We start from the raw sequence: 20912 nt of genomic DNA, 5'->3' as shown, positions 1-20912 counted from the left end.
AAACCGTTCTTACTCATGACTTTTAGAAGTCCTGAACCCCATTCAGGGGTGGCCCACCTTTTAATTTTTAATTTAGACATACAGCACAATAACAGGCCATTTCGGCCCAGAAGTACATACCGGGGATCTAGGTTAATTTGGCGGCTCAGATACGTGTGCTGAAATGGCCTGTATCCTGCAGTATGCCTAAATTAAAAATTAAAAGGTGGGCTACCCCTGATTTGGGTATATATATGCTAGAAATAATCTCTTTTTGATTTCCTCCCTAACTGCTGAAAGAGATGACAGGAAAATTTAGTCAGATGTTCAGAAAATATATTCAGCATGTTGGCTTCCAGTTGACTCAATAATGATCTGATGCAGAGGGACAGAGCATCAAAACATTTTACTTATTCGCATACCTCTTCAGTATGTTTAACTGTTCTCGCACGTTAATTCAAAATAGAAGCAAGATTTTATCCCTAGCATCCTGATCAATAGTTATCCTACATCTTGTATCTCTGAAGCAGGTTCTGTAGTAGTTTAGCTCATTAGTATTGAGGACCCCTTCCACCTTGCACGTAGCATCTTTCAGCTGCTCCCATTGGGAAAGAGATGCAGGAGTATCAGAGCCAACACCACCAAGCTGAGGAACAGCTTCTTCCCATAAGCAATGAGAATGCTGAACGACCAAAGGAACTGCTCACACTGACCATCTGAGACTCTCAATTGAGCAAAACAATAATTATTTATGTATTTCTACAGATAATATTCTTGTCCTGCATGTGTATTATTTGTCTGTGTGTGTGTGTGTTATGTCTGGTTGTATGTCTGCATGATTTGCACTGAGGACCAGATAATGGTGTTTCGTCGGGTTGTACTTGTACAATCAGATAACAATAAACTTGACTTACAATTTGTTAGATTTCACTGTGCAGAAATTAGCTGGCACTTTTCTTCCATTAACACTAGGATTGCACTTCAGGAAGCAATTTATTGGTTTTAAAACTCTTTGGAACATTTGAGATTGTGAATGGTGCTTTCTAAGTCCAAGTCTTTCTTTCTCTGCCTGCTACATGTGGTTTGCCTTTAAAGTAAGCAAGTGGGTGCAAAACATGGTGAAGATAATAGCTACTATAGTGACTACATCTTGATAAACTTCCAGGGAGACCTGTACCTCAAAAAACCTAAAACAGTTCCACATTGTCCACTGCAGTAGCAAGTAACTTTCAAGTTGCAGAGTAGCCAGGAGATGCAATTGTTTTACTACTTTGCAATCTTTCATTTAGATTATACCTTACTTAGTAACTCTCTTGCAAAATATTCCATCAGACAACCAAGTTGTTAACCCCTTTGAAGAAAATAATGTAAGTCAATGTTAAACCATGAAGACTTATATTCAGTAGGTTGTTAAAACGTGATTAGAAATTCATCCTTAGTTTGTCAGCATTTTGCAGACCTGCAACCAAATGTTTCCAAATTTCTTACTTTTTTTTGTGTATTTTTTACTCTGAGTTTTCCATTCCACTCTGTTTTATCCTCTTTGGCTCCATTTCTGAAGAATGTACAGTAAAATTCCTGCTATCTGTCACCAAGGGGATTGTTAACTGCCAGATAAGTGAATTTTCTGGTTGCTTGAGATTTTAAATTTCCATATCTTTTTCACTTATTTATTTTCCTTGATTTTTTTTTTGTGTATTGCTTGAGGTTGCCAGGTACTTGAATTCCAGATAACAGAAGTTTTACTATTTAAATAAACATTCATCCTGCAAACATTGATTTACAGGAGATAACCAAGTTGAGTTGCCATCATCCATAGCTTCCTGCTAGGTGGTCAGGTAAAATGCGACAAGAATAATCAACATCAAATCATTGAATATGGTTATCTTATGACCAAGCATCCCAAGTGGTGAAGCTATGGAATTTGTTGCTGTAGAGGCAAGTCAATGAGTATATGCAAGATAGAGGAAATGAAGGGTTACAGGGAATGGGCTTGAAAAGGCCAGTGAATCAGCCAAGATGGAATAGTGGGGCAGACTCAATGGGCCAAAGTGGCCTAATTCCACTCCAATATCTTATGGTCTTATCTAAATTGATTTCAGGCTCTCCTCCTATGAGGGAAAAAAATATAATGTGAATTTGTTATCATCAAGGCAGGTATTTAATGACATTTGACCAGTTGAAAGCTAAATATGGAATACAAAATAATGCAATATTCAGATATTACCAATTAAAGACTTATCTATGAGAAAGATTAACTATATTTTATTTACTGTTAGATGATGAAATAGAAAATAATATCAAATCCAAATACAAAAAAAATCATATATGTGTTACCTTTGAGGAGAGCAAAGGTGGGAAAGGGACCTGTGTGTAGATATTGTTATGAGCCGAGAGGACCTGAAAACCCAGCAGCAATAGAAATTCACCAAGACAAATGGTTACCTCAACAAAAGTTGCTTTTAATTTTCTTTAAACATAAAAACTTTAACTTATTACTATTAACTTAACTTAATCCCATTTTAATTCTAAGAGCATGTGTATGTAATGTGTATATGTTCAGGAAACTTCTTTGATTCACAGTCCAATCTCACTTCTCACTCCTCCAAGTATCAGGCAATTCTTATACTGTGCACAGAATTCAACATTTATGAATTTTCACCAGGCTCTCGTTGATTACCATTCAGGAAGGTTCCAGTTGATTTCAGATAGAGATTTGATGCTCGTTGGAGACACACAAGCTGATTTCCCACAATCAGTCACTTCAGTGTCTTGCCGAACAAACTTTCCCCATCAGGGTTTTCCAAATGATAACCTCTTCTTCCAGGTCACCATAGAGTTCCTCTTGTGTCCCTTATTTCAGGTGAAACACTCTAGCCAGCCATTTCCTCTTGTACGGACCACAGGGGTTTTTCAACAGGCAGAACTCGGAACTCACAGCCCATCTTCAAAATGGGGTTTTCAACAAGACTGTTAGCTTGTCATGTTGCAGCCTCAAAAGCCACTGCAGAACTGAATTCTCTCTCTCCAAAGAATCATGTTTTTCTCTCTTTCTGCTTGTAAAACCACATGACCCCCAAGACTCCAGACCCAGTCTTTGAAAGATCTTATCAGCCTCTTGAGCTCAGACTCTTCCGTTTGCACCTGCTTGTGAAATTCTTCAGCAGAGCAGTTTGATTGTCTTTGCAGACGTACTGGTGCCCGAATATCCAGCTTGAGCAAAACTCTTGCATTTTAAATGAGATCTCTGTTGTGAAATATTACTGACTTTGTGGCGAGCTACACTAACCCCCCACAATCTATCTCTTTTAAAGACATATTATATCATATAAAATGTAATATAACCTGTCACAATATAAATGATAAAAATTGGACACAATATGTTATGATAGTATGAAAAAATACAGTAAATGTTAGATCTAGAATAGTGTAATATAATTTAATACATCAGTTATATATTACACCACAAATGCTTAATTCATTGAAGTTAGATATTTCAGATAAGTGTTTTTGATGTAAACAGGACATAGACACTCTGCATGGATTTGTTCCAAATCGAATTATTTTTGGACTAATTTAATAGATTTTCTTCACCAGATAATAGGTGTTAAGCTCCTGAGAAATGCTATGTTGTTTCTTTTGGGGGATATATCAAGGATTAGTCCAGATTTAAGATTGGATTGGTTTCAAAAAGAATTTTTAAAGATCGCGTTGGCAGGAAATGTATAGCAGTTTCATGGAAATTGGATATGGATTTAGTATTAGATAGCTGGCATGGTGAAATGTGAAGTTGTATACCTTTGGAAAAGATTACATATAATTTAAAGAACAAATATGATAATTTTTTGAAAATTTGGTTTCCATGTATGCAAAAGATTGGTGTTATAAGTTTATAAGTAATTACATTATGTCAATTGGTAGAATTTGGTCCGAACTTTGTCACTCCCTGGCCTCACCTTAATGTAGTTTATTTTATCACTTTATTTTAGATGTTGTATGTGTCTTTTTTTTTCCTTATATATACTTAGATTTTGATTTAAATGTTATGTACTTAACTATTTTTACTATATTGTATAATGATAGTTGTGTTAGAATAATTAGGTAATAATTTATCTATAAGGTAATATCCAGTATTGTTTTAAAATATCTATTCTTTTTTCTCTCCTTGTTCTTTTCTTTTTTCTTTTTCCTCTTTTGCTTTCCTTGTGGGGGAGGGGTTTCTGTGTGGGAGGGAGTGGATGGTTGGGAGGGTGAGGGTGGGAGAGAGAAAATGAAAACAGCATGTATTGACTTTGATATAGAGATGTAATTTTTTTGACTCTGTATACAATTTTGTTACATGTGCCAATAAAATAAAATTTGCAAAAATAATGTGCATTTGTTAGTCGTAGGCAATACCTTTAGAGTGACAATATTTTCAGTGTATCCATGTAATCTTGGTCAGTTTTTCATTGTTAACACTAAAAGTATTTCTGCCAGAGTGTTGTAAAACTATAAAATGGAAATAAAGTCACAAGTTCAGAACGAAGCCTCACAAATAGTTTAAACATTTGACTGACTTCAGATGAGTTTGCCGATTTAAAATCTTATGGCAGATTTGGATATTGGCCTAAGGTTGACAAATGCAAAGCTGAAGGGACAAAAAGAATCCCTCCACTAGATCTAAGCAAGAATGATGCAAGGTGAGTGTGTGTGTGTGTGTGTGTGTGTGTGTGTGTGTGTATTTGCTTCTTAATATTTAAATCGGAATGAGTCACACAGAAAATCTGCTGCTGTTAATTCAGAGGTATTTTTGGATAAATTATACACATCTCATCTTTAACTTAGTTATGTTTCATTTGATTCAATAAATCAATATTTAAATTAGAAGCAAGCTATTCCTTCATTATATTGCTGAAATGTTGCATTTAAAGATACGGCAATAGAATTGGTTCTGGGGAAAGTCGAAAGAAAAGAGCGACAGGATAAGTAAAATCCCACAGCCAAGAGTAGAATAAATTATGTAAATGACTGCATTTGTTATTCAGTAATCTAGCCTCGCACTTGTAGTATAAATACCAACATACTGTGAGTTCAATACATTAGTATTTAAGTTGCATAATAGGTGTACTTGTAGCATCTGCCGGAAACTGGGAAACAGAGTGCAAGTGTTTTAGAATTCAAAGAAAATGTCAGATAAAACAGTATTTTAAAACCCATGTACAAGTTGAATCATTAATTGAAAGTAGCAATCATATTTCTGATGTAGTCACTTAATGTGAAAATTGTATATTCATTAAGTGTTTGACTAAAATGTAATTGTTAGTTTGATGTACACTTGCTTAACCCTCTCACTTTCCAAAGCACTTTAAAACGGATTCAACATATGTCTTTTCACCCTGTGTAATGTTCTCTGATAGCTAAGTGTGAACCAATTGGTGTAGAAATTTAAGCCAATCAAAGTGCAAATTGCTGTTTAACTGTGCAAGAAAAAATAGTGAAGGATAGGAATGTGCTTCTTAAAATGTACCATTCAGAAGTGAACAGGTAATAGCTAAGCCCTGCATATACTTTGCCATATTATCATGTTTTTTTTCCCCCAAATGTTACTGAAAAGTAACTGAAAATAAAATAACACTTTGTTTTATGTTCATGTAGCAGAAGACACCATCTGAGTCTTTTATTGGAAGAGAAAGACGTTCAAACTCACAACCATACATTGGCCGCCCCATTAAACTGGATAAGATTTACCTTTCCAAGGTTAAGGTGCCTCACACATTTGTCATTCATTCCTATACTCGACCCACTGTTTGCCAGTACTGCAAGAAGCTTTTGAAAGGTCTTTTTAGACAGGGAGTTCAGTGTAAAGGTGAGTACTGTCATCAGTTTGCATGTACTTTTGCTTTAAACAGTGAAAACTCTTGCAATTTTCTGGAAACAATGTTTGGATAAAATTGTGTTCAAAGTTTTCTTGTAGTTTTGGTGCAGTAAATGAATTCAAATCACTAAACTAGTTCAATAATGACAAAATCTCTGTTAAGGATATATTTTAATATTATTCAAACTCTCCTGCTTGAAGAACTATTTAACATCCTTCACTTGTCTTTAAACCATGCAATTTATAAAAAAATAATCACTCATTTACAATATAACCAATTGTAGCATTCTGGATGTACTAATGAATGTCCAAGAGGCTTTTGCCTAATTTATTTTAGATTTTCATAGAAGCAAGTTACTTCAGACAAAATATCAAAACATTTGGGACTGTGCAGTTTTGTAATGTATACTTTTGCTTGCTCTGCTGGGTTAACATGGGGTGGGGAGGGGGGGGTGGTGGTAAGGATGCCCCATGTTATCCATGACTTTTTAAACTTTGTTTTCCTTAAAAAAAGTTCCCAGTTTTCATGTCTGGAAGTATACCCGTTGGAAATTTTAATCCAAAACTAAAGCTATTGTCATCGTAGAAGCAAGGGTTGAAAAGTGCACTCATATTACTAATATCTGAAGAATTCCATATCTGCGACAGTATATATTTTGAGAGCCTTCTGCAAGGTCTACTTTCTTATGCCATTAACAAGGCTGAATTCTTTAACCAGGCTTCATACTCCATTGACGTCACGCTCTGCATTGTGCCAAGTTCAAGTGGTGCGAGATGATTTCCCCAAATGGGTTTCATCACTGATATTTAATGCACTGCAGTTAGATTTTGTTTCCTCTTTTGAAGCAAACATACTTTCAACACCTTTTAGTTAAATGAGAAGTGGAAGTCTAACTGCAAGCTCGTTGTGTTCTCTCAGCAGTAGAGAACAAAAATTCCAACATGTTCATAAATGCCAAGCACTGCTGTGACAAGAATTTCCATCATGAAAAAAAGAGCACATGGAACAAAAAGGAATCATGTTGTTGAGCCACTGAGCCAGTAAGCAAAGAATTCCAGATCCTCATATCAATATGAAGTGAGGTTCAAGGAAACAGTTTTGTTGTATGATTATCTCAGTTTACAATTTTTCAAATTTGATGATGCTTTTTATGAACTAACTCATGATTCCCTGAGAACCAGCAGAAATACTTGCAGAAAATTACACACAAACTGAGCCTTAACTTGAACTTGGAGAAAACGGCTCGTTCCTGCCATAACTATCATCCCACAGGGATTGACAGAAATAGTCAAAGATTTCAGGATGTCCCAAGGATGATCATCATAAATGCTAATTTGGGGAAGATCATGCAGGGATTACTAAACAAAATTAATGCAGTATTCTTGTCTCAACTATTTTTAATTTCCCATCAAACATAAGTTTACAAATGGGGATATTTGTCAGTGTCTGTACATTGTTCCATTGTGTTCATAAGTTCTTGGATAGCGGAGCCACATCCATGCATAGATACTATATTGGAAAACATCTAGGCCTGCGGCAATGACCAAGGAACATTTTAAACCTTAAATAGTTAAAAAAAAAAGCAATGGCATTGCCATTGTCCAATCTCGATGTTGACCAGATTACAGGCAGAGAAATACGGTGCTTACAGGTCTGAGGCAGTGCGCTCTCTGCTAGTGCCTCAGCTCCGACTCCTCCAACACTTTCACACCACCTGCAAGGTATGGATTAGGAGCACTCATTTCTAATATAGGTGCATCTGGAATAGTACTCAGGAAGTCAGCGCCATGAAATACAAGCAATCCCCATAACTCTTGACTCATTTAAGGATCTTCCAGCATAAATTTTCAGTTCCTTGACGAGCGATGTATCATGTTTGGATTGAATTTCATCATCAATACACAAGAAGTAATCAAACTTATTCCAGCAACTCCAAAATCTGTTTCTTCTACCATCAAAAATAAGAAACAGATACATGTGACCTAAATCTACATTCCTTTGGAGCAGTTCATTGAATATTTCTGAGACAGTTCCAGAACTTGCAACATAACCACTTGGTGAAACTGTAGCGATTTATAGAACCATAGTCTTTGGCAAGCCATTTTTTTTTGCCTAGTCCAACTGACCTGAACCCAGCCCATTGCCCTCCACATCTCTTCTATCAATGTATCTGTCCAAATTCTTCTTAAATGTTAAAATTGAGCCTGCATTTATCACTTCAGCTGGAAGCTCATTCCACATTTCCACCATTCTCTGTCTGAAGAAGTTCCCCCTAAACCAATGGATCTCAACCCTTTTCCTTTCCACTTACATACCTCTTTAAGTATTCCCTTTGCCATAGGTGCTCTGTGATTAGTAAGGGATTGCTTAAGGTGGTATGTGGCTGGAAAGAAAAAGTTTGAAAACCACTGCTTTAATTGTACCTAATTGACTTGTTATGTGTATGATTTCATAACTCCAAAGGAAATGGGCCAATGACAATTTTTCTCAAGCAAAATATTTCAGTAACAATTCGGTCTAGAGCAGTGATTCTCAACCTTCCCTTCCCACTCACATACTACCTTAAGCAATCCCTTACTAATCACAGAGCATCGATGGCATAGGGATTACTTATAGTGAGTGGGAAGAGAAAGGATGAGAACCACTGCTCTAAACTTTATCCTTTTCACCCTCAATGCATGTCCTCTGGTTTATATCTCACCTACCCTCAGTGGAAAAAGTCTCTCCCCCTCATATCTTTAAATACTTCTATCAAATCTTAATGGTCCAATAATAGTATCATAAGCGAAACTAGAATACCACTGAAATTGCAGGCTACTTACTGGGTGCTTCAATTTTCACAGTGCAAGACAAAAAAAGCGGTTGACAAAAGGCTTATAAAATTTTGTTTGAGTTTATCTTTGCAGAATTGCTTTCTATTGGCTCTTAAAGTAAAACATATAACTTTCTATTTAAATAATTGGAGCCATATATTGTATTTTCTCCTGTCTTAGATTGCAAGTTCAACTGTCATAAGCGTTGTGCTCCTAAAGTACCAAATAATTGCCTTGGTGAAGTGGCTGTTGATGGTGGTAAGTTGGAACTTCCATTTCCATATCTCAAATTAAACATTCTTGGGTTTTTGTAAATTTTGAAGATTATTGGTGATCGAAAATATTTATTCTCAATAATGAATTTGAATAATCCATGCAAAAATATTGTGAGAGCTTGTGCGTTGAATCTATTCAAGTTAGCTTCATTATTTAAATTAAATATATGAAATGTTCCCTCAATATATTTAATCACGTCAAGTACATTGCAGTCTGTGGATTCCCAGAGATTTTGTGTTTAATTAGAACTTGGCTTCAAGCACCCCAGTTGGAATTTGTGATTGGGTTGTGTGTTTTGTTCATTGAATAGAATTGCTTAGTCCTGGTGCAGAGTCAGATGTGGTAATGGAAGAAGGAAGTGATGACAATGACGGTGAAAGAAACAGTGTGATGATTGATGATATGGAAGAGTCCATGTGTCACGACTCTGAAATGTTAATCCCAGTGAGCCACTGCGACAGTGGTGACATGCCGGAGCTGGAACATGATGAGGCAAACCGTGCAATAAGGTTAGTCTGTACTTCTAATGAATTAAATCAAGGATTCCAGGTAAATAAATACATTTCGTTTTACTGCAATTATTCAATATTTCATCAATTAATGGAAGCCATTGAATGAGATGTTTAAAGCTGCCAGTTACATTCCATAATGCAATAATTCAGGCAAAGCTTATGGAAAACGTTGAAATACACAAATGTGTTGGAGAAACTCAACAGGCATGGCCTGCTGAATTTCTCCAGCATGTTTGTGTATTATACTCGACCGCAGCATCTGCAGACTTGTCCTAGTTTATTGAAAAACAATTAATGGGCTTACTGTATCTTAAACTGCCTCATAAATGACATCACATATAAACATGAGATTCTTTTTCCTGTGGGCCAGGCAGAATTACTACTTATTGCTAGTGCAAAAGAAAAACTGTACACAATGTGCACACGTAAACCAAAAATATATGTAAACTAACTGCAAAACAGGGAAAAAAAAACAATAAAGTGCAAGAATCCTTAAATGAGTCCCTGATTGAATTTATTGTTGAGGAGTCCGATAGAGGAGGGGTAGCATCTGTTCCTGAACCTGGTGGTGGTGAGTCTTGTGGGACCTGGACCTCTTTCCTTATGGCAGCAATGAGAACTGAGTATGTGCTGGGTGGTGTGCATCCTTGATGATTGCTGCTGTTCTCTGACAGCAGTGTTCCCTGTAGATGTTCTTGATGGTTGGAATAGGATGTCCTGGGCTGTGGCCACTACCTTTTGCAGGGCTTTACACTCAGGAGTATTGGTGTCCCCATACCAGACTGTGATGCAGCCAGTCAGCACACTTTCCACCACACATCTGTAGAAATTTGCCAAGGTTTCCGATGTCACACCAAACCTACACAAACTCTGAGAAAATAGAGGTGCTGTTGTGCTTTTTCATGATTCCATTTGTATGTGGGCTCCAGGAAAGATCCTCTGAGATAGTGACTCCAAAGAACTTAAATTTGCTTGCCATCTCCAACTCTGATTTCCCCCAACGATCACTGGATCATATACATCTGGTTTTCCCTTCCTGAAGTCAACGATCAGAATCTTGGTTTTGGTGACACTGAGTGCGACGTTTTTGTTGGTGCACCATTCAGCCAAGTTTTCAATCTCCTTCCTCTGTGGTGACTTATTGCCTCTTTTTATACAATTCACTACTGTGGTATCGTCAGTAAATTTGTAGATGATGGATTTGTTGTACTGAACCACACAGTCGTAGGTGTAAAGCGAGTAGACCATGGGCTATGAACACAGTCCTGTGGTGCTCCAGTACCAATGGGAATTATGGAGGAGATGTTCTTACCAGTCCTCACTGATTGTGGTCTGTAGGTGAGAAAATCAAGGATCCATTTACTCAATCAGGTGTTGAGTAATAGGTCCTGGAGTTTGCTGATCAGTTTTGAGGGGATGGTGTTAGATGGTGAACCGTAGTTGATAAAGAACCTCCTGATGTATGCATCTTTGCCATTCAGGTGTTCCAGGAGATGGCATCTGCCTTGAGCCTGTTGCTCCATGTTGCCTCTCAGACAGGAGATGATAAGCTTCAACACCAGCGTCAGAATCTCTCATGAGTAATGATTGCTTGCATTTATTTGTGACTTGAAATGTTTGAGGTTGTTTCATAGGGATGAGAGCTCATGTAAATGACCAAAAGAATGAAGTTTTAAGAAACATTTTAAAATCTGATGTAGAATTAGCAAGGTAGAAGTGCTTCAGGAGAGATACATATATTCTGATGAAAGTTTCTGAAACTTTGTGATCACATGATGTGGTTAAAAAAGGTCACGTGCAACATGTTAGTCAGACAGCAGAAGAAATAATGTGAAGTTTTAATTGGAAGAAAAACATGAAAATCTGCAGATACCATGGTTGAAGTAATGTTACATAGAAAAAAAATACATCCTCAAATGGGTTTTGGTCTCAATAATGCATCATGAGGGGAGATATGAATTAGGAGGATGAGCATTCTGAAGATATAGAACCAGACTGGTTAATTAGCAAAGAGCTGTGAAGTCAGGAGTGAAAGGCAAAAAGTGAATCCAGCATTTTGAAAATCACAAAAGCTGCAGATGCAGGAAATCTGAAATAAAAAGCAGGCTGGAAATACCCAGTAGGTTAGGCCACTGCTGTAGGAAGAAAAACAGAGCTAATGTTTCAGGTCAAAGACCCTTAGTCAGAACTGGGAAGAGGCAAACAAAAATGTCTCCACAATTTTTACTCTGGTGTTTGTCAAGATAGACACATATGGTTAATTTTTTTTTCACTGCATAGAAACATCCACTAAAGTCTGCTTTGCACAAACCCAAAAACTCTAATATCTTTGGCTTGGCTTCGCAGACGAAGATTTATGGAGGGGGTAAAAGTCCACGTCAGCTGCAGGCTCGTTTGTGGCTGACAAGTCCGATGTGGGACAGGCAGACATGGTTGCAGCGGCTGCAGGGGAAAATTGGTTGGTTGGGGTTGGGTGTTGTGTTTTTAAGGATATAGCATAAAGTACAAAAACATAAAGGTATAGAGAAAAGTACAGTTAAAAACAGTGCAGGGGCATCATGTTTGCAAAATGTTTTGAGAAATCCACTAAACAATAATGAGTTTATTGTCAATTACATTGTATAATGTACATATGCACTGAAATTCTTACTTGCTGCAGCCCAACGGCTACTTCATTATAAAAAAAAGATTACCATAGCATATGATCAATAAAAGGAATCATTCAGGATTTTATTATCTCAAGTCGCCATAGGTGCCAGGTGGTCCCACGTTAATGGTGGTCTGATTAATGCATTCATCACATCCGATTGGCTCAGCGCTATTTTGAATGTATTAACCGTAGAATTGCCACAGTTATCTAAGGAATAGAGCAATCAAATTTTTTTACGCAGAGTGGTAGGTCCCTGGTGCTTATGTTAGCAACCCTTAGGCACTGAAATAGGCAAAATGAAGAAGGATACAGTACTGATGTTGGGTAATGAGGTTTGTAGATTGGCAGAAAGATGGTGATTGAAGAATATATTCTTGCTATGTTTGACTCCAAGATACCTAATCATTGACTAGGTAAGAATGTTGTTCGTCACATGGGCAATTAATATTCCTTTAAATGTTTTATTTCTCAGCGCATATAGATACAGTATATACAGTAAAAGAGAATTGGGTAACACCAAGTGCAAGCATGAGAAACTGCATGTATGTTAGAATAAAGAGTGAAAAATTATAAATAAATAAGAATCTTGAGCAGGTTTGGTCACAAAACTCATGGACTAATGAGAGGGAAAATACCCTGAATTTTGGAAGCCAGTTCCTAGTTACACAAACTGCTGCACAACACAGGCGACACGAGGCGCATGTGGCCAGGGATCAAGATTATAATGGATCACAAGTGAACCTTTTCACCCTGTCATGAAGGTTGACTGCATGGTTTAATGAGAATAACAGGATGGTGCAAATGAGAGCTCAGTATCCCCCTGATGAATGTTCCCCCTGTATGGATGCAGCCAAGGTGAGAAGAACCCTATTCAAGGTGACCCCACACAAGGTGGCGGGACCAGAAAACATACCTGATAGGGTTCGGAAAGACTGCGCAGACCAATTGACAGAGGTCAATTACACCATGTATAAAGCCAAAGGTGAAATGCAAATTGAACTCATTTTTGCACTTTTTGCTATGATCTGCCAAGATTGTACATTGGTCTGTAGGAGGGAGAAGATCACTGGAGAGTTCAGAAGAAGTGATGATGGAAGGGATTAGGGCTGGGGAGGTTCTGGGAGAGATGTGAGATTTCATAATTATGAGTGAGGAGGAACTCTATAAGAAGGGTCAATGTAATCTGTGTCCTGTAATTACTGCTGGCCTCAACCCTCCAGGTTAGTGTCACTTCATTTTTCAAGGGTCAAACTGTCCTCAAACTATATTTGAGTCTTGCAAATGTGAAAACAATTATGCACAATTAACATTACTTGTATATTGTGCTGCTTTTGAGATCATTGTATAATATATATATTATGTGTGTGTGTGTGTGTGTGTGTGTGTGTGTGTGTGTGTGTGTGAGTGTGTGCATGTATGGTCTGAGGCAGGTAACGCAGACCCCAGATCCATCAGTTGTTGCATCCTTTGTGCGTAGTAATGTAGAATCCCATTATGTTGCATACAAATATTGAAACTATGTGGAGAACTCCGAGGTCATTGCTTCTTTAAAATCATTTTGGATGTTAATTCAGATGAGCAGTCTTCTCCTTTAACTTGATGTATTGTTGGCTAGTGTCGCCATTTCATCGTGTTCGTAGCTGAAGGTTATGTACCTTTGGTAAATGCTGTGATTCTAGATTTTCCTACATTCGTTAAATTTTTAATGTGAATGGATATATTTCTGAATACTTTATACATTGTATAAAGGCAGACACAAAAAGTTTACCTAGCAGTTTATCAACTACTAAGATATAACACTGATTTAATTGTTAACAAAAAAACATATCTAATTTAAAAAGCTTTAGCGTATCAATAAGAGTCATGTTCATAATTAAATGAATATTGATATGTTATGACATATAACATCCAATGTTAGGACACTGAAGAAATTAGCTCATATCATTGTCAATTTTTGAAAGTAAAGATAAATTAACCATGATCAACTTTATTGAAATTAATACTGTACTTTGATTTGTGATGTGAAATGGATAACATAAATAGATAATACAATGATAAACTATTCATGGTAAATTGTTTCTTAATGACTAATTCACCTGTTGGTTCAGTCTTTAAAGAACTAGAAATGCCATGTTATTTGGCTTTATTCGGGAGGCACAGAATTATCTGTTTCAAACTTTTTGTTTAATCTGCTGTAGTGAATGTTCAGAGATTAATTTTGTTCATGCCTTTAAAGGTTTTCCACATATGGTACAGCAAATAAAGGTACACATGATTTTTAAAAAAAATTATGTTTTGAGTTAAATATTATTCCTTAGTAAAAGTAAAGATAAATTCCCACATGCAGTTAACTACAGCTTACACATAAAGACCACCAGCAACCGTCAACAGTTCAGAATGGCTACATCAGAGAGAGTCAAAATCATAATTTTTAGAAAGATTTACTTTATCCGGTTTTACTGAGCAGAGCACTTCTGTTTTCCAGACTGATAAACAGGTCACAGCTTGACTCTGCTCTCGTCAGACACAAGTGTAAAACTGCTCCTTCCTTTGCAATCTGTTCTTTCCTACTGTAGAATATTGGGAGGATGTATTTAAAGATTAACCTGGACAAGCCCTGCTAATTACTTTGGAAAGTTTGTCATTGTACAAAGGGGCCCTCTGTTTGCCTAAGCAAACCCTTCACTCTTCATCAGAGTGAGATTGGTCTTATTGTCAGGCACTATTACAATTAAAGAAAGAAAATTTCTTAGAGCAAAAAAATAAAGCGACATAAGATTATTTAACAACTAAAATCTTACACACCTGTCTCAAGAGTATCTTTTCTATTTCGATTCAGATTCAGATTTCGGATTTATTGTCAGAAAACATACATGACATCTCACACAACCCTGAGATTCTTTTCCTGTGGTCAAGGCAGAATGACCACTTATTGACGTGCATTGGGAAAAAAACTGACCCAATGTAAACAAATCAAGAAATGTAATCAAACTGACTGCAATGCAAAGAGAGAGAAAAACAATAAAGTGCAAAATTAAGAGTCCTTAAATAAGTACCTGATTGAGTTCATTTGCAACAATCATGAAATTATAAAAAATAAAATTCACATCTCTATCTTATAGCCCATTATAATTGGTAATAATTGGTCTCCAGGTCAAATCAGATTGTAGGAAGCAGACAGCCATATATATTTTCATGTTGTGCTTCCTAGTTCATTATTTTTTGAAAGTGTACCTAATTGTTTTTAGTATGACCAAAAGACAGAGATATAAAATTGATAATTGTACAAAATCAATTTATCACATCAGGTGAGACAACATGAAATTATAATGCAATACAAACCCTTTACCAAAAGGTGTATAGATCCTACCAGTATAAAGTACCTGTTTTTTTGGACTGCAGTGCAGATTGTGTCATTCTTTTTTCATTAAATTCGTCATCTTAATGAGGCAGGTACTGAAACTCCAGTGGTCAATTGAGCTGAATGTGTAGTTGCATCATGAGATATTAACGCGACCAGGTCCTTGGGAGCTCCTTCTTTGTTTGCAACAGTGCAGATATTGAAGATTAGGTTTTGTAGATATCTCACTCGTACCTCAGATTTCTTCCTTATAAATGGCCTATTACAGGGGAGTTTTTCACTTTCCATATTTTCTCAAGTTACAGAAAGCATTCAATTTGTTTTTATTTTCTAATATCCAAATCTTCGTGCTTGCTGCAGCTAAACCAACAACATTATTTTAAATCAGTTTTAAAATGTTCAAATGATTGTTGAAACTGTAGTATGTGCTCCAAGAACATTTTATGATTTAAATGGTGTAACTTACAAAGTTTACCAAATACCAGGCATAACATTGATTCTACTTTAGAAAGTATGGGATTTGAATTTTGTCAAATTGTTTTTAAATGTTCTTTATAGACAACTTCAGCATATTTCCTGGGAATTGATGATGTACAGTCGTCGTGCTTTCCTTGATTTGATTATACAAATTAACTGCAGTAAGTTGAGAAAGAATGCCTTGAGCTTATTGCGTGGCAGAAAGCAAAACACCAGGGAGTCAAAGCTTTGACATATACCTTGCAATTGGGAATTATGTCAACATTCTTAACTGATTAAATTTTGCTGGATTAAAGATCTAGTTTAAAATAAAATGACAAAGTTGATAGCAAACACAGTTTGAATGCATGAGCAGTAGACCCTTAACAAATTGTATGTGTAAAAATCAAGCTATGATGGCATAGCAGGATTATTTATAGATTGAGTTTACAAGTCACACAGTTCTATCTTGAAAAGCAACATGGCTTCCAGCTATCATCTCCTTAGTCAAACAGAAACTCAAGCTGCTGATCATTTTTTTTTATTTTTTATTTTTCACACTATGAACCATACTGACCAAAATATATACAGACATTTTTCTCTTGAATATATACAGTGTCATTTTCTCCCCTTTTCCCCTCCCTTCCCTCCCTCCCTCCCCATTTATTCAAAGTTCAATCTATATGATACATTAAACCTGTTAAACAATGTCATCACTTAATAAAAATAAACAAGAAATTTGCGTCTTTTACTTTTGCGTACTGGGTCAGTTCATTTCGTTGTCTTCTCCTTCTGTCATTTTAAGGGGTGGAGGTCCATGGTAGGATTTCTCTATTGTGTTTCATGTATGGTTCCCATATTTGTTCGAATATTGTGATATTATTTCTTTAATTATATGTTATTTTTACCAATGGAATACATTTATTTATTTCTATGTACCATTGCTGTATTCTCACGCTGTCTTCTAATTTCCAGGTTGACATAATACATTTTTTTGCTACAACTATGGCTATCATAATAAATCTTTTTTGTGCTCCATCCATATCGAGTCTGAGTTCTTTATTTCTTATATTACTTAATGGAAGATCTCTGGGTTTTTTTGGTATGTTTCTTTTTGTGAATTTATTTAATACCTGGTTTAGATCTTCTCAACATTTTTTCACTTTCTCACATGCCCTAATTGCATGTATTGTTGTTCCCGTTTCCTTCTTACAGCGTAAACATCTGTCTGATACTGTTGGGTCCCATTTATTTAACTTTTGGGGCGTGGTGTATAGCCTGTGTAACCAATTATATTGTATCATGCGTAACCTCGTGTTTATTGTATTTCTCATAGTTCCGGAGCATAGCTTTTCCCATGTTTCATTCTTTATCTTTATGTTTAGATCTTGTTCCCATTTTTGTTTAGGTTTACAGCTTGTTTCTCGTTCTCCTTTTCTTGCAGTTTGATGTACATGTTTGTTATAATTTTTTAAATTATCATTGTGTCTGTAATCACATATTCAAAATTTCTTCCTTCTGGTAACCTCAGACTGTTTCCCAATTTGTCCTTCAAGTAGGCTTTCAGTTGGTGGTATGCAAACATAATAATTTATATCCCGAAAAACAATTTTCTATTCTTTTCATCACTTTTCTCTCCCATTCTCTAAAGGAAAGGTTATCTATTGTGAAAGGGATTAGTTGATTTTGTGTCAATATTAATTTTGCTAGTTGATAATTTACTTTATTCCTTTCTACGTGAATCTTCTTCCAAATGTTGAGCAGATGATGCAATACTGATGAATTCCTATGTTGCACCAACTTTTCATCCCACTTATATAGTATATGTTCAGGTATCTTCTCCCCTATTTTATCTAGCTCTAATCTGGTCCAATCTGGTTTTTCCCTTGTTTGATAAAAATCTGATAGGTATCTTAATTGTGCTGCTCTATAATAATTCTTAAAGTTTGGTAGCTGTAAGCCTCCTTGTTTGTACCATTCTGTTAATTTATCTAGTGATATCCTCAGTTTCCCCCCTTTCCATAAGAATTTCCTTATTATTTTCTTTAGGTCCTTGAAGAATTTCTCTGTTAGGTGAATTGGTAATGATTGAAATAGGTATTGTATCGTTAGGAAGATGTTTATTTTAATACAGTTTATCCTTCCTATCAGTGTTAGTGGTAAGTCTTTCCAGTGCTCTAAGTTGTCTTGTAATTTTTTCATTAATGGCTGATAATTTAGTTTGTATAGATGGCCTAGATTATTATCTAGTTGTATACCTAGGTATCGATTTGCTTGTGTTTGCCATTTAAATGGTGATTCTAGCTTAAACTTTATGAAATCCGCATTATTCATTGGCATTGCTTCACTTTTATTTGTGTTGATCTTGTACCCCGATACTTCTCCATATTCCTTCAATTTCTTATGTAATTCTTTTATTGATATTTCTGGTTCTGTTAAGTATATTATAAAATCATCTGCAAATAGACTGATTTTATATTCCTTCTCTTTTATTTTTATCCCTCTTATTTTATTTTCTGTTCTTATGTTCTGCTAGTGGTTCTATAGCTAACGTGAACAGTGAGGGAGATAGTGGACATCCCTACCTTGTTGATCTGCTTAATTTAAATTGGTTTGATATATATCCATTTACTGTCACCAATGGTCCCTTATATAATGCTTTAATCCAATTAATATATTTCTCTGATAGATTGAATTTTTGTAGTACTTTGAATAAATAATTCCATTCTACTCTGTCAAAGGCTTTCTCTGCATCTAAAGCAACCTCCACTGTTGGAGTTTTGTTTCCTTGTACTGCATGGATTAAGTTAATGAACTTACAGATATTGTCCGTTGTTTGTCTTTTTTTAATAAATCCAGTTTGATCTAGTTTTACTATTTTTGGTACACAGTCGGCCAATCTGTTTGCTAATAGTTTAGCTATTATCTTATAATCTGTGTTAAGTAGAGATATTGGTCTATATGATGCTGGTGTTAGTGGATCTTTCCCCGTCTTTGATATTACTGTAATTATTGCTGTTTTGCATGAATCTGGCATGTTTTGTGTTTTTTCAATCTGGTTCATTACTTCCAGGAGAGGAGGAATTAATAAGTTTTTAAATGTTTTATAGAATTCTATTGGGAATCCATCTTCTCCCGGCATTTTATTGTTGGTAGTTTTTTTAATATCTTCTGTATTTTTTCTATTTCAAATGGTTTTATTAATTTATTTTGCTCCTCTGTTTGCAATTTCGGTAGTTCAATTTTAGTTAGAAATTCATCTATTTTGTCTTCTTTCCCTTCATTTTCAGTTTGATATAGTTACTCATAGAATTCCCTGAAGTTTTCGTTGATCTCCATTGGGTTGTATGTAATTTGTTTGTCCTTTTTTCTTGATGCCAATACTGTTCTTTTAGTTTGTTCTGTTTTAAGTTGCCACGCTAGTATTTTGTGCGTTTTTTTTCTCCTAGTTCATAATACTTCTGTTTTGTCTTCATTATTTTCTTCTCCACTTCATATGTTTGTAGTGTTCCATATTTTATTTTTTTGTCTGCCAATTCTCTTCTTTTAGTTGTATCTTCCTTTATTGCTAATTATTTTTCTGTATTTGTTATTTCCCTTTCCAACTGTTCTATTTCCCGATTGTAGTCCTTCTTCCTCTTAGTTACATAACTTATTATCTGCCCTCTGATAAACGCTTTCATTGCATCCCATAGTATAAACTTATCTTTCACTGATTCCGTATTTATTTCAAAGTACATTTTAATTTGTCGCTCAATGAATTCTCTAAAATCCTGTCTTTTAAGTAGCATGGAGTTTAATCTCCATCTATACATTCTCAGTGGGATGTCCTCCAGCTCTATTGTCAATAACAGGGGTGAGTCATCTGATAACAATCTAGCTTTATATTCCGTTTTCCTAACTCTTCCTTGAATGTGGGCTGATAACAGGAATAGGTCTATCCTTGAGTATGTTTTAAGTCTTTCCGAATAATATGAATATTCCTTTTCCTTTGGGTGTTGTTTTCTCCATATATCCAAAAGTTGTATTTCCTGCATCGATTTAATTATAAATTTGGTTACTTTGTCCTTTCTGTTAGTCTTTTTTCCAATTTTATCCATCTTTGAGTCCAAATTAAGGTTAAAATCCCCTCCTATTAGTATATTCCCCTGCGTATCTGCGATCTTCAAAAAGATATCTTGCATAAATTTTTGATCTTCTTCATTAGGTGCGTATACATTGAGTAAATTCCAAAATTCTGAATATATCTGACATTTTATCATTACATACCTCCCTGCTGGATCTATTATTTCCTCTTCTATTTTGATTGGTACATTTTTATTGATTAATATAGCTACTCCTCTGGCTTTTGAATTATATGATGCTGCTATTACATGCCCTATCCAATCTCTCTTTAATTTGTTCCACTTCAGTTAGATGTGTTTCTTGTATGAATGCTATATCAATTTTTTCTTTTTTCAGTAAATTTAACAGCTTCTTTCTTTTGATTTGGTTATGTATTCCATTAATATTTAAAGTCATATAGTTCAACATGGCCATTTCATACTTTGTTTACCTTTCCTTTCTGTTTCTTCATCACCACCTTCCCTTCTTATCCATTTCTGCTTTTTTTTTTGAACACATTATAAGACAACACTTCTAAAAGATAAAATATTTCCACTATTCCCATATCTAAAATTACTTTAACCCCAATAGTCCCTCCCCTCTCTGAGTTGCCCTTTGTCCCTTGTCGGGCAACCACATCTCCCCTCTCCATTTGGATTGCGAACCTGCTCGCAAGCATCAACTGATTTCGCAGTGACTGTTATTCTTCCCCACCCAGCCCCCCCCCAGAAACGATTTTAATCTTCACATATAACAAAGCTCACTCTCTTAATTCCCTCCTTACTTCCTTTCTTCCCTTGCTTTCCCTTCTTGGTTCTTACTTATACTTTATTCTTCTTCTTTATATATAGCTTGTTGTCATTTTTGTTCTTGTTACATCTCATCTCTCTGTCTGTTTTGTAG

The 20912-nt window shown here is 35.7% G+C and overlaps 1 protein-coding gene across 3 annotated transcripts in view; it reads left to right on the top strand.

Moving 5' to 3' along the window:
- prkd1 (protein kinase D1) overlaps positions 1–20912 on the top strand; it is a 265779-nt gene that overhangs the window by 195193 nt on the left and 49674 nt on the right. For all 3 annotated transcript variants that reach the window (XR_011351249.1, XM_069916697.1, XM_069916698.1), the window contains exons 5-7: positions 5617–5827; positions 8831–8908; positions 9237–9435. Coding sequence is in view for 2 of the 3 variants with exons in the window: in XM_069916697.1 (XP_069772798.1) it covers positions 5617–5827; positions 8831–8908; positions 9237–9435 (488 nt within the window). In the remaining variant the exon portion in view is untranslated. The remainder of the gene's footprint in view (positions 1–5616; positions 5828–8830; positions 8909–9236; positions 9436–20912) is intronic.

This window comes from Narcine bancroftii, chromosome 2 (genome assembly GCF_036971445.1).
Source record: "Narcine bancroftii isolate sNarBan1 chromosome 2, sNarBan1.hap1, whole genome shotgun sequence".
In the NCBI taxonomy this organism is placed as follows: Eukaryota; Metazoa; Chordata; class Chondrichthyes; order Torpediniformes; family Narcinidae; genus Narcine; species Narcine bancroftii.
This window is presented reverse-complemented; position numbering and strand designations above follow the sequence as displayed.